This window comes from Myxine glutinosa, chromosome 9, assembly GCF_964187855.1.
Source record: "Myxine glutinosa chromosome 9, kmMyxGlut1.1, whole genome shotgun sequence".
Taxonomy (NCBI): Eukaryota; Metazoa; Chordata; class Myxini; order Myxiniformes; family Myxinidae; genus Myxine; species Myxine glutinosa.
This window is the reverse complement of record NC_136269.1, coordinates 149,643,801-149,670,405: the sequence shown is the minus strand read 5'-3', so window position 1 is coordinate 149,670,405 and position 26,605 is coordinate 149,643,801. Positions and strand designations below refer to the sequence as shown.

Sequence of the window (26,605 nt, the reverse complement as noted above, 5' to 3'; positions counted from 1 at the left end):
TATCTGAAACCGCTTACCCTATCGATGCCAAATTTTACAAATATCATCCAACACCATTCATTGTTGCATATATTTTGAAAATGATGACATCGTCATCCTTGAAGGTCTCGCGAGATCTCGGAGACGGTGGGAGGGATTTTCGAAGCTCCACACGGTCTCCACGTTTTTCGAAGTTAAGTCTGTTCACAATTGTATTTTGTCGAAACTGTATTTATCTTTCGGTGTGTGAAGTTATTGTGTGCAACTTTGGTTGTTTCTCGGTGTTTATCTTTCATAAATTGATCGTCTGTTTGCCGTGTCGCGAGCAAGGCCTTTGCCGCGTCGCGAACGATTTGAAATCGAAGTTAAGTGATTGTTCCCATTTGTATTTTCGTTAAAACTGTATTTATTTATGGTGTTGTACGTATAGTGTCCCGACGAAGATTTTTCGGTGCAAATCTTTCATACCTGTATTGAAAATCGTGTTAATTCGTGTCGTGTCTTGAGGCCTTGTACAGTGTGCACTGTACAACCTTGAGGCTTTGTTTTTCTCTCAGCGGTCCGTCGTTTGTGATCCAATAACTTTCGTTCTCTGTATTCCCAGTCTTTTCACCCATAGCCTACTTCCTTGTGTAAATCTCAACTCAAAAAAAAAAAAACAAAAAAAAAAAAAAACATTTCCTTCTCTGTTCTCATTCGTTTATTCATTCTTATTCGTTCGTTCGTTCTTCGACCACGTGTTTCTCCCCCATTTCCCCAGATAGTTTTCACTCATTAACCTTCAATGTTTACACTTTCCCCTCAAGTTATGTATTCCGTCATATTTTATAACACCTTTTTCTTCTTCTTCTTTAAAAGGCTGCTTTCGACTTGCTCACCAAATCAATTCATCCCAAAAAAAATATCCATCTCCTATAGTGCCTTTTTTCTACATTCCCTAAACTCTCCTGCACTCCATCCTCCATCCAGCGTCCTTAAACGTATTTTTAACTCGAAGGTCACAAGAAACTCATTTTGCAATAAATGTTCGTTTCCCATAAATCGTACACTTTCAAAAATCCAATCTCACCCCTCCCCTCCAAATCTTCCCCATAACCCCTCCCCTCCAAATCTTCCCCATCACCCCTCCCCTCCAAATCTTCCCCATCACCCATCCCTTTCAAATCTCCCCCCTTGCCTCCTCCCTCCTAAACTACCCCCTCACCCCTCCCCGCCAAGACGCCCCCTCGCCCCTCCCCTCCTAGACTCCTGCCTCACCCCTCCCCTCCAAATCTCCCCCATATCCCATCCCTTTCAAATCCCTCCCCTTGTCCCTTCCCTCCCAAACTCCCCCCTCACCCCTCCCCTTCAAATCTCCCCACCCTCATTGCTTCTCAATTTCCCCCCTCTCACTCCCCCTCCTCAAAGCGTCCTCCCCGCTTCTTCCCCCTTCAAACTCTCACCTCCATCTCCCCCAACCTTCTGCCTCGCTCTTCCCCCTCCTCAAATAACACCTCATTGTGGCTCACCCAATCACCATCAAACCTTTTGTCCGCCCCATCCTTCCCTTTCTCCGAGCTATTCTGAAATCTCTGACACACCTTCAACAGCTCTCCCTACCTCTTCCACCTCTTCCACATCTTACCCTACCCCTCCTCCCCCCTGTTCTGTATCTGATGCTCCCCCTTCCTCTTCATTAACGGTATGGACCTCAAACATCCGGGGCCTTCGTTCAAACTTAACTGATCTCTCCATACAGGTTGCTTCTGTCAAACCAGACGTGATCTGCTTAACAGAAACTTTCCTCCTTTATGATGTCTCTGATTCCATAGTATCTCTCCCGGGCTACTCCCTCCTCCGGTATGATAGACCTGAGCCTCGTCCTGGAGGCGGGGTTGCTATCTTTATCAAAAACTCTCTTCCTCACTCGCCCTGCACTGCACTCTCTCCACCTCACCCCCAGGAATACCTCTGGCTACGGCTTCCCCTTCGCTCCCACCTCTTGTTCATATGTGTGTTGTACCGTCCACCAAACAGTGATGACTCCATCTACATCTCGCTGTCTGATGATATGGACCAACTTCTATCTACTCATCCCAACTCTCTCTTCCTCATATGTGGTGATTTCAACTGTCATCATGCCAGTTGGCTGGGTGTGGGTACCTCTCTCACCAGCCATGGCTCCTCAGCAAAGGACTTCTGCGACTCACTGGGACTGACACAATCTGTCAATTTCCCGACCCGGATCTCAGTCAACGGAACATCTTCTCTTCTGGACTTGGTTATGACTAACTTCCCTGAAAATGTCTGCTGCTCTTCTTCTGCTCCGATCTGATCATCTGATCATGTCCTTGTTAAAGTGGACATCTCTCTGACCATCCTCAGGGAGCCTGCTCAGCGTCGACGAGTCTGGCATTTCACTCAGGCCAACTGGCACGGTCTTCAAGCAGCCATCAATCATCTGGACTGGTCTCCCATCTCTACCACCTCTGACATCAACTCATCCTGGGAATTCTTCCAAAGTAAATTGCTCTCTCTCATGCACAGATTTATCCCATCTCGTCTTCAGTTGTCATACCCTTCCTCCCGTCCATGGTACACGGAATCTTGTGGTGAGGCTGTTGCCCAGAAACAACTTGCCTTCGTCTCCTGGAAAGCAAATCCAACGGAAGAAAATCTCATTTCCTTTCACAAAGCCCGAAACAAGTGTGTGTCCACCCTCAGGAGAGCCAGGAAACAATATCTCTCCGTTCTCAAGACCGAACTCTCTTATCTGTCTCCCTCTTCCAAATCCTGGTGGCGTCTGGTCAAATCCGTTTCTGGTGTTTGTTCCCCCTCCATCCCCTCCCTTACCTCAAACGGCTACACAGCTGACTCCGCACATGAAAAAGCTGAATGCCTCAACTCTGTGTTTGCCTCTAAATCTTGTGTCCCAAACCCATCCCTCTCTGTACCCACCATACCCAGTCGTACCCTGCTGCTCCTGGACTCCGTGTCCTTTCCTCCTGACAAGGTGGAAAAGTTTCTGTCAACCCTCGACTCTGATTCTGCAACTGGACCCGACGGCATCAGCCCACGGGTCCTAAAATCCTGCTCTGCTGCTCTATCTCACCCTCTCTCTGTTCTCTTCACCCTCTCTTTTGCTCAAGGTCAACTGCCATCTGCTTGGAAATCAGCCAACATCACCGCTTTGCACAAAAAAGGTGCAAAAACAGATCCTAGCAACTACAGACCAATCAGCCTTCTCCCAATTATCAGCAAAGTCATGGAATCCATCATTGCTTCGGATATGAAATCTTTCCTCTTCTCCAATGGCTTGATCTCTGATCATCAATTTGGTTTCAGACCAGGTCACTCTACTCTGGACATGCTGCTTCTGCTGTCTCAACAATGGATGGAGGTCCTCAATGCCAAACAGGAAATTAGAGCTGTCTCCCTCGACATATCACGTGCCTTCGACACGGTCTGGCACCCCGCTCTGCTCACCAAACTCTCCTCCTTTGGTATCCATGGAAATCTCCACGCATGGCTGGCGGACTTCCTCTCTAGTCGTCGTCAACGTGTGGCCCTGAATGGGTTTCTCTCATCTCCTCTTCCTGTTCAGGCTGGAGTTCCCCAAGGCAGTGTTCTGGGCCCCGTGCTTTTTCTGGTCTTCATCAATGATCTCTCTGACTCTCTCGAAAATCCTCTCTATCTCTTTGCTGATGACTCCACTCTCTGCCGCTCCATTCCTCTTCCCTCAGATCGGCAGTCTGCTGCCTCCTCACTCTCTGAAGACCTGGACAAAATCACAGACTGGTCAAACAAGTGGAACATGTCTTTCAATCCTGACAAATCTCACACTCTTACTATATCTCTCCGAAAAGATCGACTGGACAACCCTCCCATCTACTTTCTCAACAATCCTCTCCAAGAAGTTCTGTCGCTCAAGATTTTGGGTCTCACTATCTGCCATGATCTTTCTTGGGAAAACCACATTTCCAAGCTGGCCTCCAAAGCCAGTCGCCGACTGGGCATCCTCCGTCGTGCGAAGTCCTTCCTCGGCACACCTGAGCTCCTCACCATATACAAGGCTTTCATCCGCAGCTCAATGGAATACTGTTCTCCCCTATGGGCCGGTGCTCCCGCCTCACACCTAGCTCGGCTTCACGCTGTTGAAACCAAAGCTTTCAGAATTATTGGAATCTCCCGCGATGAAGCTATCTCTGAGGGCCTTTCACTCACTCACCGCAGACAGGTAGGTGGTCTTTCTGTCTTCTACCGACTCCTCTCCGGCCTTGCACCCCCAGCTCTCTCTGTGCTCTGTCCCCCAAATATTCCTACAGGTCGCACAAGATCTGCCAGCAACCCTCTGATGGTTAAACTGCCGAAATCTCGGCTCTCTGCTCACCTTCACTCTTTCATTCCTCTTTTCTCCCGCCTCTGGAACAAACTCCCTCACTCCCTTCAATCCCGCTACTCCCTCCAGGTCTTTAAAACTGCTGTTCACCACCATCTCTTATCTTCCCCCATCCAAAACCTTGATCTTTTCTACCCCCGCTAATTCACCCCAGATCCACCTTGTTTGAAATTCCAACTTCTTTCCTGGAAGTCCTGGCAGTGTCCATATGTTTTATACCTCTCCCACCGCCCCCTTCCCATGCCCCCCCCCCCCCCAAAGCCCTCGCCCTCTCTCAGATCTCTCGATGTCTCCATGTCTCTCGGTCCCTGCTCTCAAATGTTGTGTTTGTGTCCTCCCCCCTCTCTCCCCATCTTGTCTACCGCTCCCGATGTTATATGTTTTATGTGTCGGTTTGTCTTTGTGTGATTAATGTTCGCTCTTTCACGAGCCTCGATCTTGTATACAAAAAAAAAACAAAAAAAAAAAAAATCGTCGGTCATGTAGTTTGGCAGCCATCTTCGATAGAAAAACGAACCTTATCCGATCAACACGAAACTTCACAAATGTGATCCCTTACCCATGCATATGCGGAGTGCACATTTTTTAAATGTCATATGTCACGTGGTGTGACAGCCATATTAGCTTGAAAGCCAATATTTAAAAAAATTACCTTCTCTGAAACCGCTTCACCGATCGATGTGAAACCTGTCGTGGCTGGTGAAAATGTGATACTTGAAAACATCTGAAGGGATTTAAATCAAACTTTTCTTTTTAGGACAGTGAACGAGGGCATCTACCCATTGTGGGTTTATTACGGAGGCATATTGGCGACAGTCACATTGCTCTAAGTTTATATACAGTGCATTCAGAAAGTATTCAGACCCCTTCACTTTTTCACATTTTGTTATGTTGCAGCCTTGTGCTGAAATCGTTGAAATTCATTTTTTCCCTCATCAATCTACACTCAATACCCCATAATCACAAAGAGAAAACAGGATTTTAGAAAGTTTTGCAAATTTATCAAAAAGAAAAAAACTGAAATATCCTGTTGACATAAGTATTCATACCCTTTGATATGACACTTGAAATTTAGCTCAGGTGCCTCCCATTTCTCCTGATCATCTTTGAGATGTTTCTACACCTTGATTGGAGTCCACCTGTGGTAAATTAAATTGATTGGGCATGATTTGGAAAGGCACACACCTGGCTATATAAGGTCTCACAGCTGACAATGCACATCAGAGCAAAAACCAAGCCATGAGGTCGAAGGAACTGCCTGCAGAGCTCAGACAGGATTGTGTCGAGGCACAGATCTGGGGAAGCCTACAAAAAAAAATTCTGCTGCATTGAAGGTTCCCAAGAGCACAGTGGCCTCCATAATTCTTAAATGGAAGAAGTTTGGAACAACCAGGACTCTTCCTAGATGCGGCCGCCTGGCCAAACTGAGCAATCGGGGGAGAAGGGCCTTGGTAAGAGAGATGACCAAGAACCCGATGGTCACTCTGGCTGAGCTCCAGGGATCCTGTGTGGAGGTGGGAGAAACTTCCAGAAGGACAACCATCACTGCAACACTCCACCGATCTGGGCTTTATGGCAGAGTGGCCAGACGGAAGCCAAACAGTTCAATCTTGGTTTCTTCAGACCACAGAATCTTGTTTCTCACAGTCTGAGAGTCCTTTGGGTGCTTTTTTGCAAACTCCAAGCGGGCTTTCATGTGTCTTTCAATGAGGAGAGGCTTCCGTCTGGCTACTTCCGGAGGAGAGGCTTCCGGTTTGATATAGAGGTGTATTTTATGCCTACATTACGCTCAAGATATTTAATCTTGATCGAATGAAGTTTTGTACTTGTCGAATTATGACGTCATAATGGAGGCACCTATGACATCATCATTAACATATTTTATTCCCCATGGAGAGTTCTTTACAATGAGGCATGTCTCAATTTTTTCTATTTAGCGCTTTCGGAGATAGAGGTGCAACGTTTTTCGGTTTTTCCAAGATGGCTGCCGAACCACGTGACCTATGGTCATAATTATCATTAAAAAATTCTGCAGGTGCAGTTGCACCTACGGTGAAAATTTCCTGTCAATCGGACCAACGGTTGCAGAGAAAATCATATTTATTCTGTCGAGACAAGCAGAGACAAACAAACAAACAATCAAACAAACAAACGGACTCAAATGTAAAACCCTCTCCTCAGGCGAGAGTAATGACGTCATCAGTCACATGGTTCGGCCGCTATATTTGTTTTAACACAAAAGCCTTGAAAACCACTAAAAACCCTTTTTCTCCAAAACGGCTAAACTGATCGAGGCAAAACATTACATGCATGATCGCATACCCATGATGAACAAAAAGTTCCGTGACTATGACATAGGTCACATGGTTTTGTGGCTATAGATCTGAACAGATTGAACGGAAACTTCACACATATGTTCCCCATGCCTTGTGTATACGATGCTGTCCTTGAATAATCCGTACGTCACATGGTTTGGCGGCCATGTTGATTTGAACGAAAACATTTTTACAGTTATACCTCTTGAACCGCTTCATTGATCCATGTGAAACTTCAAAGTAATGTCATAGTTTTAAAGCGGAACATGTGTTTTAAAATTTCAATATGATTGGTCTTACGGTCTGGCAGCCAGAAGTTGTTGTTGTTTGAAGAAGAAGAAACTTACCTTATTATCTTCAGCCATGTGAGTTTTCAATATATCTATTAATTATGTACTGATTGAAGTCAGTGGCATCCTGTCTATTAATTACGTACGTCTATTAATTATGTACTATCGGAATGTAATTTCAACACTTTGGACTGCTGAGACCCATTCGACCATTGAATAACCTTGAAGACCCATCGAGAGCGTTAAGACCACCAAGACCCCAACATACCCTGAAGAGGATCCCAAGGACCCAAAAGACCCTGAGGACTCAGAAGACCCAAAACACACCAATGACCCAAAAGACCACGAGGCCAAAAGACTCTAAGGATGCAAAAGACCCCAGGGACTCAAAATACCCCAGAGGACGGCCTCATTTAAAAAAAAGTATTTAAATACAATACTGAATTCGGTTTCATAAAGAGGATATAATGTGTCACGTGTGTCTGATGAAAGTGGGGTTGTACAAAATAATGTGCAAAAACACCCCACAAAATACACTTCACAAACACGTCCTGGCGAGGGTCTTGCAATCTCTGATTCCTCTTTCTTGTTTATTTAATGCAGTGGTGATAGATTATTTCCAAGCAGATGGAAGATGACCTTGGAAAGTGGCAGGGTGAAAAGGGCAGAGAGACGATGTGCAAGACCAGCAGAGCAGGTTTTTGGACACGTGAGCTGATGACGTCCGGTACAGCTGCCGAGTCAGAGTCGACGGTTGCCAGAAACTTTTCCATCTCAGGTGCAAAAGACACAGAATCCAGGAGCAGTTGGGTACAACAGGGAAGGATGGGTATCAAGAGTAAGGAGTTAGGGACAGATTTTGAAGTAAACGCAGAATTGAGGACTTCGGCCTTCTCGCAAGTGGAGTCGGCTGTGGTGCTATTTAAAGAGGGGGAAGGGATGGAAGAGGAGCATACTCCAGAGACAGGCTTCACAATGTACCACCAGGTTTGATTGGATGAAGACAAGTTTGAAAGTTCATTTTTAAGGTTGGACAGATGTCGTTTTCTGGCTCTCCTGGGAGTGGACACCCACTTGGGTCATTCCATGTCAAATCGACCAATGCAAGTCACATTTCCCGACCACACCATCTCAGATTCTGCTCATACTTATGTCAAGGTTGGGTAGAAGTATGAAAACATAGGATCTGAAGTCGTTTGAGCCAGCTCCCAATATTAAGGGGAATCTGGCCATTCAGGATTCCCATTGCCAACGGCAACAGGTGGACCACGCCCATTCCAATAAACCTATTTTCCCTCACAATTCTTAAACTGTCCCAGTTGGACTCACCAAAGCTGGTGTTGGAGGTGAACTTTTTATGCAGATTCTCAATCTGCAGTCAAAAACATTCTAGCTCAAATACTTACTGAGATAATTGCAAAAAACTGTTTTTTTGCAGTCCTTCAATCGGACCCCAAATAATCATTGTACCTGTGAACCAAAATGGTCCTGATCTACTCTTCCAGATTCTACAAGACCTCAGCTTGGACATATAAAAAACCAAGAGGGTGTTTTGTCTCATTTTTCAGAAATAGAGGCTTTTGTGACCTACTCTTACCCTGCACCATGACTGTACAAAATAGCTCAGTTGTTGCATCATACACCGTGCTCCTCAATGAATGATGCAATATCTTAGAGTATTTCATCATCAGGCTCTCTGGGCAATATGCATAGTACTTGACGCTGAAATCAGAATATCAGGTTTAGCTGAACCCACAAGTGTCGGCTTGTGCCACGCCGCCCCAGAGTGTCGGCTTGTGCCACGCCGCCCCAGAGTGTCGGCTTGTGCCACGCCGCCCCAGAGTGTCGGCTTGTGCCACGCCGCCCCAGAGTGTCGGCTTGTGCCACGCCGCCCCAGAGTGTCGGCTTGTGCCACGCCGCCCCAGAGTGTCGGCTTGTGCCACGCCGCCCCAGAGTGTCGGCTTGTGCCACGCCGCCCCAGAGTGTCGGCTTGTGCCACGCCGCCCCAGAGTGTCGGCTTGTGCCACGCCGCCCCAGAGTGTCGGCTTGTGCCACGCCGCCCCAGAGTGTCGGCTTGTGCCACGCCGCCCCAGAGTGTCGGCTTGTGCCACGCCGCCCCAGAGTGTCGGCTTGTGCCACGCCGCCCCAGAGTGTCGGCTTGTGCCACGTCGCCCCAGAGTGTCGGCTTGTGCCACGCCGCCCCAGAGTGTCGGCTTGTGCCACGCCGCCCCAGAGTGTCGGCTTGTGCCACGCCGCCCCAGAGTGTCGGCTTGTGCCACGCCGCCCCATAGTGTCGGCTTGTGCCACGCCGCCCCATAGTGTCGGCTTGTGCCACGCCACCCCATAGTGTCGGCTTGTGCCACGCCACCCCATAGTGTCGGCTTGTGCCACGCCGCCCCATAGTGTCGGCTTGTGCCACGCCGCCCCATAGTGTCGGCTTGTGCCACGCCGCCCCATAGTGTCGGCTTGTGCCACGCCGCCCCATAGTGTCGGCTTGTGCCACGCCGCCCCATAGTGTCGGCTTGTGCCACGCCGCCCCAGAGTGTCGGCTTGTGCCACGCCGCCCCAGAGTGTCGGCTTGTGCCACGCCGCCCCAGAGTGTCGGCTTGTGCCACGCCGCCCCATAGTGTCGGCTTGTGCCACGCCGCCCCATAGTGTCGGCTTGTGCCACGCCACCCCATAGTGTCGGCTTGTGCCACGCCGCCCCATAGTGTCGGCTTGTGCCACGCCGCCCCAGAGTGTCTGCTTTGCCACGCCGCCCCAGAGTGTCAGCATGCCGTATTTTTCAGTAAACAGTCCTCTCATAATTTTAATTTCATCTTTTTCCATGTGAGCTCAAAGTTTAACTTTTCTGTAACATTAACAATATGAAGCTCTGTTCCAAATGTGGCTTTTACATGTCCTTGTCCAATTATTCTGCCAACAAACAATTATCTGCATATGTTGTGCAGAGAACTTCAGCCAGGAAGAGCTAAACCACCATCCTATCCTGGAGGCAGTTCTTGAACCTGGCGATGTGCTTTACTTTCCCCGTGGCTTTGTGCACCAGGCCAACTGCCAGCCAAGCACGCACTCACTGCACATCACTATTTCTACATTCCAGCGAAACACCTATGGTGATTTATTGGAGAAGGTGAGAGACATCCATTTCCTGGCAGTACCTGGTTGGTATTTCTTCTGGATGAGGTTTTGCCTGACCGTGCAGCAAGATACACGATTTTGCACTCGTTTGTCTGGCGCATAACGTTTTTACCATTTGAGCTTTCATCATCAAATTTTCAACAAACCCTATATTATGTGAACTGGCATTGGCACTCCTTCCCGGAGGGTTGGAGTCAATGCCAGCCCTCCTTTGGTGAGCAATTTAAAGAGGTGATATTTCCAGAGTGAGGCCTTCTTCTGGAGCACACTGTACACTTGCAAAAAAAAAAATTGGGACATACAGTGAACATATTTGGCCTTGCTGGACCAGACCGTTAAGTTTTTCTCATGTAAAATGCAGTCATCAATTTTGAAGTTGTCATCACATGTATACATACACACATACATGTGATATGTCATCAAAAGGTTTAGCGAATGGTGCCGCTACTAATGAATGCGTGAACATTGTTTATTTATTTATTTATTTATTTATTTATTAACACAACATCGAGGCTCGTGTCAGAGCTAACATTAAATCGCATCAAAACAAACCGACACATAAAACATATGATAAAGGGAGCAGGAGACAAAATGGTGAGAGAGAGGGAAGCACACAAGTACAACAGTAGAGAACAGGGATCTGTGGGAGGGAGATCTTGGGGGAAGGGGGTGTGGGGGTGGGAGAGGTATAAAACACATGGACATTGCTATGACATCCAGGACAGAAGTTGGTATTTCAAAGAAGTGGATCTTGGATGAATTAGCGGGGGTAGAAAAGATCAAGGTTTTGGATGGGGGAAGATAAGAGATGGTGGTGAACAGCTGTTTTAAAGACCTGGAGGGAGGAGTGGGATTGAAGAGAGTGAGGGAGTTTGTTCCAGAGGCGGAAGTAAAAAGGAATGAAGGAGTGAAGGTGAGCAGAGAGTCTTGATTTTGGCAGTTTCACCACAAGAGGGTTGCTGGCAGATCTTGTGCGACCTGGAGGAATATTTGGGGGACAGGGCTGGGGTAGCTCGGCCAGAGAGGAGTCAGTAGAACACAGAAAGACCACCAACCTGCCTGCAGTGAATGAATGAAAGGCCCTCGGAGTTAGCTTCATCGCGGGAGATTCCAATGATTCTGAAAGCTTTGGTTTCAACAGCGTGAAGCCGATCTAGGTGTGAGGCAGGAGCACCGGCCCAGAGGGGAGAACGGTACAGAACAGTTGTTGAGGTCAGTGGGTGGCTTATTTTGTTAACCCTCTCACCTGCCAGCATGCAACAAACACCATTCGTACTATGCTCCAATGCACCGTGGCATTGCTTCATGTTTAATGATGGCTGATACTTTTGTAGAAAATGTTGAAGTTTAAGCAACATGCAAATGTGAAATGTGCTTTTAAACCTGGCAAGACGGCTACAGCAACACCAACATGCTTGTAACGGTCTATGCAGATGAAGCTGTGACAAAGAAAATTATTTTCAAGTGGTTTGAGAGGTTTCAGGAAGGAAAGGAGTCGCTGGAAGATGGCAAAAGAAGCGCTCGTCCGTCAACAGCATGAACTGGGGAAAACTTCGCTCAAGTCAGGACTGTCGTCCAAGCAAACCAATTTTTAACCATTCGAGAAATCGTGGAAGAGACCATTTTTTCGTTTGGTTCTGTTCAGGCCATACTGACAGACGATTTGAACATGAGGCATGTCAGCGCAAAGTTCATTCAGCACAAAGTTTGTTCCGCGCATCCTCACAGATAACCAAAAAGAAAACAAGAAGACGTCATGTGGAGTACGATACTTGCAAAATCCGCCTCCACCCCCAAGAAAAAAAAATCCATTGATTCAGCAAATTGTCCATTTCAACAAGATTAAAATTGACAATCTTGATCTAAGCTCGGGTCAACAGGAAGAAAAGTGACGATTTTTCAGATGAAAAATGATTTTGGAAGGTTGACCTTGAGTTGACCTTTGACCTTTTGATCTCAAAAATTGTTAGTTTCCCTATTTATTGACTCCATGTGGAAATGCTGTTCAATTTTCAAGTCAGTCGGATGAAAATTGAGGATTTTAAAAACTTGGCCTATGTTGACCTCAAAAATAGTTGGTGGTTGAATTCAGTGACCATATATGTAAATCCTCTTAAAATTTGAAGTCATTCAAATGAAAATTGGTGATTTTAGAAATTCGGCCTATGTTGACCTTTTGGCCTATGTTTACCTAAAATGTAATTTGTGGTTGAATTCAGTGACCAGATGTGCAAGTCCTCTTCAAATTTCAAGTCAATTGGATGAAAATTGAAAATTATGGAAATGTGACCTTTGTTGACCTTTTGGCCTATGTTGACCTCAAATATACTTGGTGATTGAATTCAGTGACCTGATATGCAAACCTTCTTCAAAGTTTAAGTGAATCGGATGAAAATTGACAATTTTAGAAATTCGGCCTATGTTGACCTCAAAAATTGTTGGTGGTTGTTTTCAGTAAGGTGATATGAAAATCCTTTTCAAATTTCAAGTCAATCGGATGAAAATTGAGGATTTTAGAAATTTGAAAAAATGTCGTTGACCTTTGGCCTATGTTGACCTTTTGGCCTAAGCTAATCTCAAAAATAGTTGGTGGTTGAATTCAGTAAGCCGATATGTAAATCGTATTCAAATTTCAAGTCAATCGGATGAAAAATTGAGGATTTTAGAAATTTGAAAAAAGGGGTTAACCTTTGGCCTATGTTGACCTTTTGACCCCAAAAATATATAGGATTTTGTCGGACCACGAACTCTACCATTTGGTAAAGTTTCGTGAAGATTGGTTTAAAATTGTGTCCTGTAGGCAAGTATAAGTTAGCGGACAGACAAGCAAACACACACACAAACAAACACAAACCGGAGTGAGCAACATACTTGCAAACAAAAAAAACAAAAAAATTTGCCAACTAACAAACAAACAGACAGAACCACAAACGCAACCGACCAATATACTTGAAAAATCTTCGATTTTGCAAGTAATGTCTTCATTTCATTCAACTTTTTTGATTGATGTGTTTCAGATGCAACATTCTTACCCGAGGTGACAACGAGTGATGAACACCCTCACCCAAACAGTACAACTCTTAGGGTATGATCCGTAAACTAAACCACAGAGCTCCCAGTGGAAGACGCCTGCTCCACCAAGACCAAAAAAGGCACGCCGGTCAAGATCACAAGTGAAGATGATGCTGATTGTGTTCTTCGACATGGAAGGAATGGTCCATGCAGAATTCCTTCCCATAGGTGCTTCTGTTAATGCGGCTTTCTACATGGAAGTGATGAAATGTTTGCGAGAGGCAGTCTGACGGAAAAGACCATTAATGTGGAAGCACAGGTGGCTCCTCCATCACGATAACGCACCGTGCCACACTGCGCTCTCTATCCAACAATTTTTGGAGGCAATAAAACGTTCCTGTCGTCCTGCATCCGCCTTATTTACCCGACTTGGCACTGTGTGACTTTGTGGGGTTTCCCAAATTAAAATAAACGATGAAGGGAATCAATTTGACACTATCGAAGACATGAAATCCAATCCGATGATAATATTGCTGTCTCTCTGACGGATAAAGCAACTTTTTTGTACTCTTTTCTTCACCAATTCCACAATGGATGACTAACATTCCATCTCCCTCTGATGCATCCCTTTATCAATCATATAACCCTCCCTATAATCTATTTATATGCATTCAAAAGGTACTCCTCTCTGGACACAAGCAAGGCGTATGGATAAGATGGCATTCCTCCTCGTGTCTTGAAGGAGTGTGCTTCACAACTTGCTCTCGTGCTTGCTCATTTGTTTCGTTTTTGTTTAAAAACCCAAACTTTTCCTCTTTGCTGGAAACATGCCTTAGTGCAGCCTATTTTAAAGAAGGGTGATCATTCAAACCCTTCCAACTACCGTCCTATTGCTCTGATTTCTCCTACTTCCAAAGTGTTTGAATGTCTTCTCAATAACCATTTCCACAAGCATCTTGAATCCCACAGTCTTCCATCTGACCATCGATATGGCTTTCGCAAGGCAAGATCTACCGGTGATATCCTTTCTTGCATTACGAATGTCTGGGCCTCTTCGCTGAGAGACTTTGAGGAATCCTTTGTTTGATATCTCAAAAGTATTTGACAGAGTTTGGCATCGGGGTCTCATATCCAAGCTTCCCTCTTTTGGCTTTCCTCCTTCACTCTGCTCTCTTGTATTGAGTTTTCTCTCCGACTGCTCTATCTCTGTAATTGTTGATGGTTCAACATCTCCCTCCTTCCTTATCAATGGCGGTGCCCCTCAGGGTTCCGGCCTGTCTCCAACACTCTTCCTTCTTTTTATCAACGACCTTCTTTCTTCGACAAATAACCAAATGCACTCGTATGCTAATGACCCAACATTACATTCCTCCATGTTTTTCCCATCTGCCCCATCTTCCCTCACTCGATTTACATCTTGTTGATCACAGCCACTTCTTCAATTTCGGATTTGGACTAGATTTCCCAGTGGGGTAGATATAACCAAGTTAAGTTTAATGATTCTAAAACTCAATTTCCTCCCATCTCTCTCTCTAAAACTCCTCTCAACTCTCCAGTCTCCTTTGAAACCTTCACAATTACACCATGTGATACAATAAACCTACTAGGTATTACCCTCAAGTCAAATTTATCCTGGAATCCACACATTATGCAAATAGCTGTCTGCCTTGAAGAAACAAGGAGTCCTGTTCAGATGTTGAAGATTCTTCTCCTCTCAACAGTTGATTCAACTATATAAAGGATTGATTCAGCCTTGTATAGAGTACTGCTCTCACATCTGGGGAGGTTATAGCTCCACAATACTTACTGCACAGAATTTAATCCAAAGTAATCAGACCCATGAACTCTCTCCCAATCTGACCTCAAAACTCGACCCGCTCGAATTGCGCCGCAGAGTTGGCTCTCTTTCTCTTTTCTACAGATATTACTTCGGTTTCTGCTCCCAAGAATTTGCTCCTTGTTTAGCTCTGCCATTAGCGAGACCACGGAATACTCGACAAGCAACTACATCACATGATTATTGTGTGGCCATCAGCAACTCGAGGGTGGCCCGTTATGATGTTTGCTTCTTCTCCTCCACTGCCAAACTCTGAAACTCTTTACATTCCCATGTCTAGGTGTTCATTGGCAAACTTTAGTCTTGCCCTGATGTTCTTTCTGGACAGCAACGGTTTCCTCCTGGCACACCTCCCATGTAGATCAAATTTGTGCAGCCTCTTTCTAATGCTAGACTCGTGCACTTTGACATCAACAGTGGCAAGAGCTACCTGTAGGTCCCGTGATGACATTCTGGGGTTCTTAGAGACTTCTTTCAGCATCTTGCGGTCTGTTCTCGGGCTGAACTTGCTGGGGCGGCCTGGCCTGAACAAGTTGGCAGTTGTTTGGAATCTTCTCCACTTGTAGATGATCTTCCGGACAGTCGAATGATTGATTTCAAATTGTTTGGAGATCTTTTTAAATCCCTTCCCAGACTCGTAGGCATCTATAACATTCTTTCTGAAGGCCTCAGAGAGCTCTTTTGATCTAGGCATGGTGACGCCACACACTTCAACAACAAAGAGCAAACCAAACTAAATGTCTGAGGTTTAAATAAGACAGGCTCCTCCAAGATCCTCTAACGATGTTCTAATCATTTGTCCCTGAGCTGGTGCACCTGATTTTAATTTTAGGTATTTGAAGTAGTGATAAATGTAGGGGTGTACTTACTTTTTCCACATGCGAAATTTGCATTTATGTTTATTTAAATTATACAATGGACTACAAAATGTAAATGTTTCATGATATTTGTTATATCACCTTTATCTTTCATTATTGTTGAAATGAAGATCAAATAGCTGTATGTTGAAATATGTTGAAAAGGTCAAAACTTTACATGGGGTGTACTTACTTTTTCACGTGACTGTAGGTCGTGGACAAAAATATGGAAACACCAATATGAAGTCACTTAATAGGGCATTGGGCCACCTTGTACAACCTGTTTGTGCTGTGGCATAGAGTCCGGCAGGGTCTAGAATTCTGCAGGAGGGATGCGGCCCCATTCTGGTCAGGAGAACCTCGTCCCTTCTGGTTGCCCTGCCGTCCCACCGGGAGCGCTGGCAGGGTGTACTTCAAACTAAGCTTAAGTGTCAAGTGTTAAGTTCCTCCTTGCCCTCGCAAGGGAAAGGCTAGGGTCAAGCTCTTCCAAATTTCCAAACACGAGAAATCGGACGTCTCAAATTAATTAACTAATTTGTTAATACATCTCAGTCGCCCGCGACCTCTCTAGCGCGGGCGTCGAACCAGTTCATTTCCGGGCGACCGGGCCGAGTATCGGCTCGGCCGTGGCTGAAGCCGTTGATTCCGCCGTAGCACGCTAACGCGTAGGCCACATCAGTGCAGCTTGTGTAACAATTCAACAACGGCTTAACAAAGCTCTTCTGTGGTCAGGCTGCACCTGACATCATTCGGGTGACACCGTCACAATTTCGGTCTTCGAGGCCGGCCGATAGGCAAAGTGTGACCGGAAGGGACGAGGTTCTCCTGACCACGTGGCCCTTGACTTGGTTTGTCCGCACAATGTGGGCGCTTTCAGGACGAACTTTAGCCGGGGAGCGTTTGGGCGCCCCGGTCTGATACTGCCGCCCACGCGCAGAACAACTTGTGAGTGCACGTGGGTCCCGGCGGTCCCACTGGCCTAGCGCTACCATGTTTAGACAGCGAACTCCGTCCCCGGGCACCACGTCTGACTCTTTTGTTTGTTTGTTTTTATGTTTTGCTATGCATTATGTTTTGCACTCTGTCAAAGCGTCTTTGGGCTTCCTGAAAAGCGGTATATAAAATAAATGCATTATTATTATTATTATTATTCTTTCACGAGAAAGTCGATCAACTCAAACGTATTTGATGGAGGTGGAAAATGCTGTCTCGGGCATCGTTCCAAGAACATTGAAAACATGAACTGATTAAATTTTGGGTCAAGAGGTCAAAGGTCAGAGGTCATGACAGGTAGAAATGTGATAACTTCAGAACAGCTGAATGGATTTAAATCAAACTACATGGTGCAAGTATTATAATGATGTAATAATGTGGGCGGAGGCATATCGGTCAATGTCGTGACGTCGAAGAGTGTTCTGGTTATACATGACTAAGCATGATCGGATGTTATTTACTTAATTAACACATAGGCCACATCTGTGTGTAAGCCCATGCTTGGTGTCCCTCTTTTACCCAGGGGTTGCCTTTTTTTTTTTTTTTTGCTCACCTGGGCTTTAGTCCTGTAAGCTGATGCGATCGAGCAGTGTCCATAGGTAATCAGTCAGTCAGTCAGTCACAGTGAGTGTCCATAAACACTTCAGTCATTATCGCTTGAAACCAAACACACAGGATTTTGATGAAATTTGGCCACAAGCTTCATATCCGATGCCAAACCACATCAAAATCTGCGCTCATTACAGGGGTTTATGGGGGAGGTGGAGTGACCTCTCCTTGTAGTGTAGTAGTGGTGAAATATGTAGTCTCTGCAGTGGCCCTAAATAGGGCCCTGTAAGACCCTATTTGACCTTTTAAGACACGAGAGAGAAAAAAACTCCCCTCAAAAATCGTTCTTGACAACTTTTTTCCTGCATCATTCACTCGCATCATAAGTTGCAATGACAAATCGAAACTGATATCCCAACAACAACAGGCATTTTAAGGCCATTTTCCCTGGTAGAGCAGGGGTTAGCCTTGTGGTCCCCATAACGATCTTCTCCATTTTGCCCTATTTTCTGCATCTCCCCTTGTTAACCCCCTTGCCCGCATTTCTTCTTCTACCATCTTTAGCCAAGTCTTTCTCGGTCTTCCCCGTCCTCCACTTCCTTTTACATTCATTTCCATCACTCTTCTCAACCAGTCACTTTCTTCCTTCCTCAACACATGACCAAACCATCTCAAACTGTTTCTCTTCACAGCATCAATCACAGGCTCTATTCCCATCATCTTGTGCAATTCATCATTTGTCTTCCTCTCTCTCTCAACGATACTCTGCACATCCATCGAACCATTCGCATTTCCACCCTTTCCAACCTTCATTGCTGCTCTACGTTCATTACCCATGTCTCGCTCCCATAAATCATAACACTTCTCACACATGCAGCAGACACGTTTCCCTTCAGTTTCAACGACACTCCCCTCCTCGTCAGCACGCCACTCAGTTCCCGAAACTTCTTCCATGCACGTCTCACTTGAGCAACCGTTGCCGAGTCTGATCCACCTTCTCCATTCAGCATGTCTCCTAGGTAACAAAATGTGTTCACACGTTCCAGCTTCACGCCGTCTCCAAGATCCAACTCAACATTTCCTCCATCTGCAGCTCCCTCTGTGCACACCTTACACTTGAATGTAGCTGCCACACTGGTTCATGACCCTCTGAAACCACTACATTTTTGGTGAACCCACTCAGCGCACATTGTACATTGAATGGAATTCACTCCGACACCCTTCCTGCACACATCACACGGCCACTTCCCAGTTCTTTCCACCTCACCACATGCTTAACCACTTGCCATCACCTTCGTTTTTCCGATATTCACCTTCAGACCTTTTTGTCTCCATACATTCCTTCCACTTGTTCATCTTCTCCTTCAGTCCATCCATACTTTCTGCAATCAACACCAGATCATCTGCATACAACAACTCCCACGGTAAACCCTCCTTTACGGTCCGAGCCAGCACCTCCATCACAGCTACAAATAGTAGTGGACTTGGAGACATGGAGAAGAGGGAGAAGTTGTTTCTTGGGTTTGTTGATCTGGAGAAAGCATTCGATGGGGTTCCATGTGAAGTAGTGACATGGGCATTGAGGAAGTTAGGAGTGGAGTAATGGTTGATCAGAGTAGTGATGGCAATGTACAAAAGAGTGCGCACAGCTTCAAGTACGAAAGACGGGAACAGTGGTGAGTTTGAGGTGAAGGTGGGAGTGCATCAGGGGTCGGTACTGTCTTTCGTCCTTACAGCTGTGCACGCTCTTTTGTACATTGCCATCACTACTCTGATAATCCATTCCTCCACTCGTAACTTCCTCAATGCCCATGTCACTACTTCACATGGAACCCCATCGAATGCTTTCTCCAGATCCACAAACCCAAGAAACAACTTCTTCCTCTTCTCCATGTACTTCTCCTGCAATTGCCTCACAATAAAAAGCGCATCTGTCGTTCCTCTTCCTGACATAAATCCAAACTGCATTTCGTCAATCTTCACTTTCTTCCTTATCCTCTTCTCCAACACCCTTTCCAATACCTTCATTCCATGCTCCAATAACTTTATCGCTCGATACGAGCCACAGTCCAGAGGGTCACCTTTCCCGTTGTATAGAGGGATGAGGTTACTCAGTCCCAAACCACTGGAATGCGACCTTTTTTCACCACCAGATTGCAGATCTCTGTCATTCTCTTCACACCCCAACTTCCTGCTGCCTTCAACATATCTTCCACAACTCCCGTCGGCCCTCCCGCATTTCTACTCTTCATTGCTTTTATCGCTTCTTCAACTTCCTTCTTGGTTATCTTCTCTGCCGGTCCTAAAACTGGGTTACTCTCTATGTTACCATCCATTCATTCTCTGTATTCAACAGCATTTCCATATATCTTTTCCATCTTCCTTTAATTCCATCTGGGTCGACAACGATTTGTCCCACTTCATCCTTCAAGCAACTCACCCCCATCACATCACACCTCTCTTTCGCTATGTGCTTTGCAATCCTGAATACTGCTTTCTGACCCTCTTCCGAATCCAAGCATTCTCCGAACATTTTCCTACATGCCTCCTGCGCCTTTGCTACCTCTTTCTTTGCAGCCTTCCTGGCTGCCTTATAACTTTCATGCTCTGCTGTTTCTGCTCCCGTACCCTTCGCCTTCTGCCACTCCTTGAACTTCTTCCTCTTCTCGTCAATCCTCTTTCCAACTTCATCATCCCACCACCATGTTTACGAGTGCCTCGGTGGTCCTTTTGTCCATCCACATACCTCACCAACGGCTCCCAACAGACTATCTTTCATTGACATCCAACCACTTTCAAGCTCAACCACATCATCCTCTACCATACTCAGCCTCTCTTTTAATTCCTGCCTCACTGTCACCTCTTTCAACCTCCACACCTTCATTCTCGGTTGGTACTTTACCCGCTGAGCTCTCCTCGCTCCTTTCACCCTTATGTCGCTTTTGTCAACATCTGATATCCCAAAGCGGTATATGAAATGCTGTGAGAAATGCCCAATGGAAATTATCGAAAGCAAAGCTATGGAGAGTATAGAGAGAGAGAGCGGGAAGTTGGAGCTGAAGTGATTATTGAGTGAGTAATTTTATATGTATTGTTTAGTTTTAAGTCTCATGATTTATTTAGTGTGCACAAGATTAATGTGCAACTCTCTCCCCTGTTATACGGCGTAAATCACGCGCTGATCAGCACGGCTGGTTCATGGAGCGTAAGTAAAAATGAACTTTTATTTTGAGTCGAACATAAAATGAGATTCAAACACGAATCTGTGATATCAGTACATTTACAATTATGCTATTTAAACTCAACATCCATCTTCATAAGATATTACAGAATACCGTATCATCCTTCAAGCTTAAACTCCAAGCAGTTCAAACGGTGACTATTTCCGGGATCAAGACACTGCCTTCCCTTCTCTGCTCACGTTTCCCTCCCTTCTCCACTCATGCTCCCTTCCTTTGTCTGTGCTAGTTGCTGCCTCAAACGCTTCAGTCTGCGATTGAACAGGATGTGGAACTTCGTCGGGGTCTGCCTCGCGATTTGCTGCACTTCATGGGCGTCGAGCACACTGAGAAGGTTTAGTAATCTCATATCAAGTTATCTTTCCTGTTAACACGCACACACACACACACACACACACACACACACACACACACACACACACACACGCACTTCTAAGATTGTTTTGGAGGTTATCTGACTTTCCAAACATTCATTGATTTTAAAAACCGGGTATGCTCCCACAAATACGCGTATTCAAAGTGATTGGGATAGCTGCAACCGGTGTGTTCTTATAACCCCACAAATTGTGTTGGCACGACCCATTGGTTGCAATTTGCTTGACAGCGTTTTCCTCGGGACCAATACATCTGGCTGTTGTGATGACCAACACAAGTTGTGATGTTTTGCTGTTTTCATATATTTGTTTTTCCAAGCACTCTTTTTAAGGATGATGAATGAAATAAACAGGATATTTATTGAGCTTTGGCCACATAAGGGAAGTAAGGAAAAACTGATGTGTCACCTGTTAACTCCTTCATCCCTTTGATACTCTAACGAATGGTTAAAGCCTGAAACAACAGCTTCTCCTTGCTGCACACGATAGTTGTCCTACTTCAATCGACACTGTTCTTCTGCTCTTTCACTCCCTCTCTCTGTACTCTTCACCCTCTCTTTTGCTCAAGTTCATCTGCTATCTGCTTTGAAATCAGCCAACATCACCGCTTTGCACAAATAAGGTGCAAAAACAGATGCCAGCAACTACAGACCAATCAGCCTTCTCCCAATTATCAGCAAAGTCATGGAATCCATCATTGCTTCGGATATGAAATCTTTCCTCTTCTCCAATGGCTTGATCTCTGATCATCAATTTGGTTTCAGACCTGGTCACTCTACTCTGGACATGCTGCTTCTGCTTTCTCAACAATGGATGGAGGTCCTCAATGCCAAACAGGAAATTAGAGCTGTCTCCCTTGACATATCACGTGCCTTCGATACAGTCTGGCACCCCACTCTGCTCACCAAACTCTCCTCCTTTGGTGTCCATGGAAATCTCCACGCATGGCTGGCGGACTTCCTCTCTAGTCGTAGTCAACGTGTGGCCCTGAATGAGTTTCTCTCATCTCCTCTTCCTGTTCAGGCTGGAGTTCCCCAAGGCAGTGTTCTGGGCCCTGTGCTTTTTCTGGTCTTCATCAATGATCTCTCCTCAATGGTCTTCATCAGTGAGGACATGTAAGCGAGCGCCGTCGGATTTTCGTTTGTGACAAAATGACGGAAACACTTGAACAACGCTACTGCATCAAATTTTGTGTAAAGCTTGGCGATTCCCAAGTGGAAACGATCCGCAAGATTCAACACCTTTCATTCCATTATGAAGGAGGATTTGGGCTTCAGGAGAATCTCAGCGAAGTTCGTACCAAAGCTGCTAACGATTGAGCAGAAGCAACTCCGTTTGGAGATCGCACAGGACATGCTGGAGACTGTGAACAGCGATTCCAGCTTCCTCAACACAGTGATCACTGGCGATGAGTCCTGGGTTTATGGGTACGACCCAGAAACCAAGTTGCAGTCATCACAATGGAAGCATCCAACATTCCAACATCCTCGAGGCCAAAAAACACAAAATTTGATGCAGTAGCGTTGTTCAAGTTTTTCCGTCATTTTGTCAAAAACGAAAATCAGACGGCGCTCGCTTACATGTCCTCACTCATCGGCAGTCTGCCGTCGAATGACAGCTTCTGCAGGTGGGAAATAATTCACGCGTGCGCATTAGGATCGCCTACATACGTGCACCAATCAACGCCTCCCCAGCTTCTTTTTTTTTACGCACGAAAAATAAAGGTCGGATACTTTTTGAACACACTACATATATATATATATATATATATATATATATATATATATATATATATATATATATATATATATATATATATATATATATATATATATATATATATACTGTATGTATATATATATATATATATATATATATATATATATATATATATATATATATATATATATATATATATATTGTTACAGACACGACTTTGATGTTAAGGTGGGCCGAGCGGAATGGCCGTCGTGTCCGCACAAATTACCCGATTGTACCCGAACGTTGACGAAGCCGCGCCACGCTGGCTCAATAAGGAAAAAGAAGACACCCAGCTGGGTTATAATGACAGACACCAATGTTTCGATTCTCAATTATATTCGTACGGAAAAGGTTAGATTACAGGGGCTAGAGGTAAAGCACAGAAAAGATGGGCACTTAGACACAGGCTTATCTTAACCCCGGACAGACGACAGGTAAACGGGACAACGGCTGACTCACACGGGGGTTGATGGCAGGAAAGCGGTTGTCGATGGCTCCAGGTGCACCTGTGCTCAAAGGTTAGAATCGACCCGGTCCGGTCCAGAGATGCGGGAGGTTTCAGCGCTCGGAGGGGACGTTCTTTCTCAGGCGGGTCTTTCTCTCTCAGCGATCGCAGGCAACGTTCTTTCTCCAGCTGGGGGCGCATCTCTCGTCACATCCGGCGCGGGGCCACGTATATCCGGCGGGGAGTGACACGCCCTCGGCTCGTTAGCTCCGCCTCGTGGAATCGGCACGTTGCTTCTCATTGGGTGCGTGCGGGGGGGGGTTACCGGCTCCGCCCTTGACGAGGAGCTGACAAGGAGCCCCTTTGTGGTAACCCCGTGGAGCGCATGGTCTGGAGCGCGTTGTCTCGAGCGTATTGTCGATGGCGGCTAACCGAGCCGGTGGGAGGACGCACACTCCCCCCCGCGCAGCGCCGTGCCCCTCTGTTGTTGTTGTAATTGTTGGGGAAGAAGATGGAAGGAGGTATGGGAAAGGTCCTAAACTCACTACTGATGCCATATAATCACATTCTGGTGCAACGAAGAGTCAGAATTAATGGAAACGAGTCCTTAACTGACATAGATTAAGAATAACTAGGAAGATGTCCGAAAGTGGTCTACGTGTGGTGCGGTGGACCTGGGCACGACATTTAATGGGGGAATAAGGGGAAGGTCGGCTCTACTGAGTGTTATTTACATGCAATGGGACTAGGGAATGGGGGATTGGGGAAAGTTGGGGAGTATTGGAGAAATAGGGGAATATTTACAAGCGGATATGGAGGCCAAATTCCATATTCGCAACATTGCACCCTTCTCTACCCTCGGGGCGTCCCGACCCGATAAATTTTTACCTACTTTAGTGTGGCACGCAATGTAGTTCCCTCTACTATTAACTCTACCCTGAGTGCGACAGTTTTACAGATATTCACAAATGAGTAAATATGTCCCCCTGCGACGTTGCACCCTTCTCCTCACAGAAACACACCCACAGGATAACCGAATCCGGAAAGAATTCTCAAACTAAACATACAGCCGGTAGGGGGCATTATTTACAAGATTACGCTGATATCTACACTACGATCCAGGACCTGTCTTTGGAGGAACACATGCAGATGTTATGCATAGAGAGAGCGCGCTTGCCAGCATCGATACACCAACCCACGAGTGCTCTGTGGCCGACGGCCTTTAATAACGTGCAGAGCACCCTTTCCCAGCATCAAAAGCACCACCCCACCACCAATCGGTGCAGTCACCATTGTTCATTGGAATAAAAATAAATTCGACAACCCCTAACCCTGCAGGTGTCTCTTGCTCTTCTTGTGGTGCACTTGGTGTTAACTAAAAGTGGTTCACCTGTATGGCATAGGTGCCACGTTGACCCATAGGTCCATCCCCGGGTGGTGCTTGGCCGCAAATGAACTGCGGTCCATTGTGGGTGGCCACAAACATTGCGGTCCATATGGTGTATCGATCCCGGCAGCAAACAGCGAAAGTGCAGGCCCACAACTGCGCAGCCAGCACCTCTCTCTCCTCTCTCTCTACCCCAAAGCCAGATCCTCGGAGGTGGGAGACAAAAGAAGCAGACAAGTGAGTAAGGTGGTAAGGGCGCAAAAGTGCACGCAATGTAAGGTGAGGCACACTGGGGGCACATGGGAACCAGGTGAGACAGGTACGTTCCTATCGTACGCCCCGCCCCCCCCCACCAAGTAACCTACATGGCCCCTCCCTTACCCCTTACTGTATCCACAAAACACAACACTACCCATAAACATCTACTTTACAAATCAACAAACATCCCTACTGTCTTCCCCGTTCCTCCCATAAACCAAATTCGTCTTCTCTCCCTCCTAACCAATCAAATTTGCCATTTTCAACTTTCATCAAAATTTGCCATCTCCAACTGAACATCATAATTTGCTATCACCAATTCATCATCAGTCCCTCCTAGGGAGGGAGAGATGGAATCACCCCAATGTCTCATCCACGTCGTGATGCGTCTCACAAATCCACAGCAATCTCATTTCCTGCAACAAAACAAAGAAAACACAGGTGTGGAGTCATCATCATCACCACAGGTAAGTGGCTGCGTATGGTGCGACAGGTTCATCAATCCTAACTATTTCCTAAATGACTTTAACAACTTTACACTACCCGGGGTCTTTCTCCGGCCAAACCATTGGCCCTCTTACACTATGGGTTCTAAAAACCAATTCCCATTGGCCAAACTGTGGTGCGCTTCAATTTGGGGTCTCACTCCCCCGATTCATCTCCCGGTGCCCTCGCACAATTTCTGGGCTGCGGCGTGTACCTCTCCCAGTGGGTCTACCCACCTGCACACCTCCACCACTGCAGTTGCCTCCGAGCTTACCTGCTCCTTACCCTAACCTAACTACCTGGGGAAGGCCCTCTGGCGCTCTCCCCACTCGGTGCCCTCTCTGGCACTGGGCTGCCCGATCCACACCCGGGATCCTCAGGCACCCACTCACAACTACCGGCTCCCAGAGCCCACCTGCGGCCTCACCTGGCCGACATCCTCACAGTGGTGGAGTGCCCAACCAACTACACACACTAACAGGCTACACGCCCAGCCATTTCCACAACACTAATGCACCCATTCACAATACCATTCTGCAACCGCACCACAAATGCCAATATCCAACCACAATTTACCTATACCCTCTACCTAACACTTACACTACCCACCCCGGGTACTCGTGAAAGGGGTCCACTCTTCCCCATCCACACCTTCGCACCATGCACACCACTCCGTACCACTTACTCCAACTCTCTCCACACACCTGTACCTGCACACCTGTGCTCTCACACCTGGTGCCACCTGCACCCTTCTCTCCCCAAGCGCATTCGCGCTGATCCACACACTCACTACTCATACACTGCTCCACACACCTGTCCAGTTGCACACCTGTGCAATCACACCTGTTCAATTCTCACAAACACGGCATCATCTCAGCTAACTACTCCCTTCTGAAACTTGCGCTTCCCAGGCGTCCCTTTAAACTATTGCGCTCCCACGTCATTATCATCCACACTAATCTACCTGCGTCCCCACTACAGGTACCAGTCACTAACTAACCTTAACGTTACCTAAGGTCATCTTCTCTAGATCCCTACACACAATATCCTAACCCACCCGGGCTAGTTTTCACTGCCATACACCCCATAAGCTATTGCTCCTTTGCCCCACGCATGGGAAGGGTGGCAGATTTGCCATCCCACCCCATCGGGGGTCTCTCACTACCAATTTTGCACATCAAATTGCAACAAATTAAAAATTTGCCAATCACTACCCATCATCTGCCAATCACTACTGCCAATCCCTTGCCAATCATCAAATTTTGTTTTTCTCTAATTTTGGGTCCAATACACTAACCTCATCA

At 46.2% G+C, this 26,605-nt stretch overlaps 1 protein-coding gene across 2 annotated transcripts in view; it reads left to right on the top strand.

Moving 5' to 3' along the window:
• Positions 1-26,605, top strand: part of LOC137434811 (ribosomal oxygenase 1) — a 152,396-nt gene that overhangs the window by 79,066 nt on the left and 46,725 nt on the right. For both annotated transcript variants that reach the window (XR_013624632.1, XM_068127933.2), the window contains exons 9-10: positions 9,914-10,095; positions 20,820-20,924. Coding sequence is in view for 1 of the 2 variants with exons in the window: in XM_068127933.2 (XP_067984034.2) it covers positions 9,914-10,095; positions 20,820-20,924 (287 nt within the window). In the remaining variant the exon portion in view is untranslated. The remainder of the gene's footprint in view (positions 1-9,913; positions 10,096-20,819; positions 20,925-26,605) is intronic.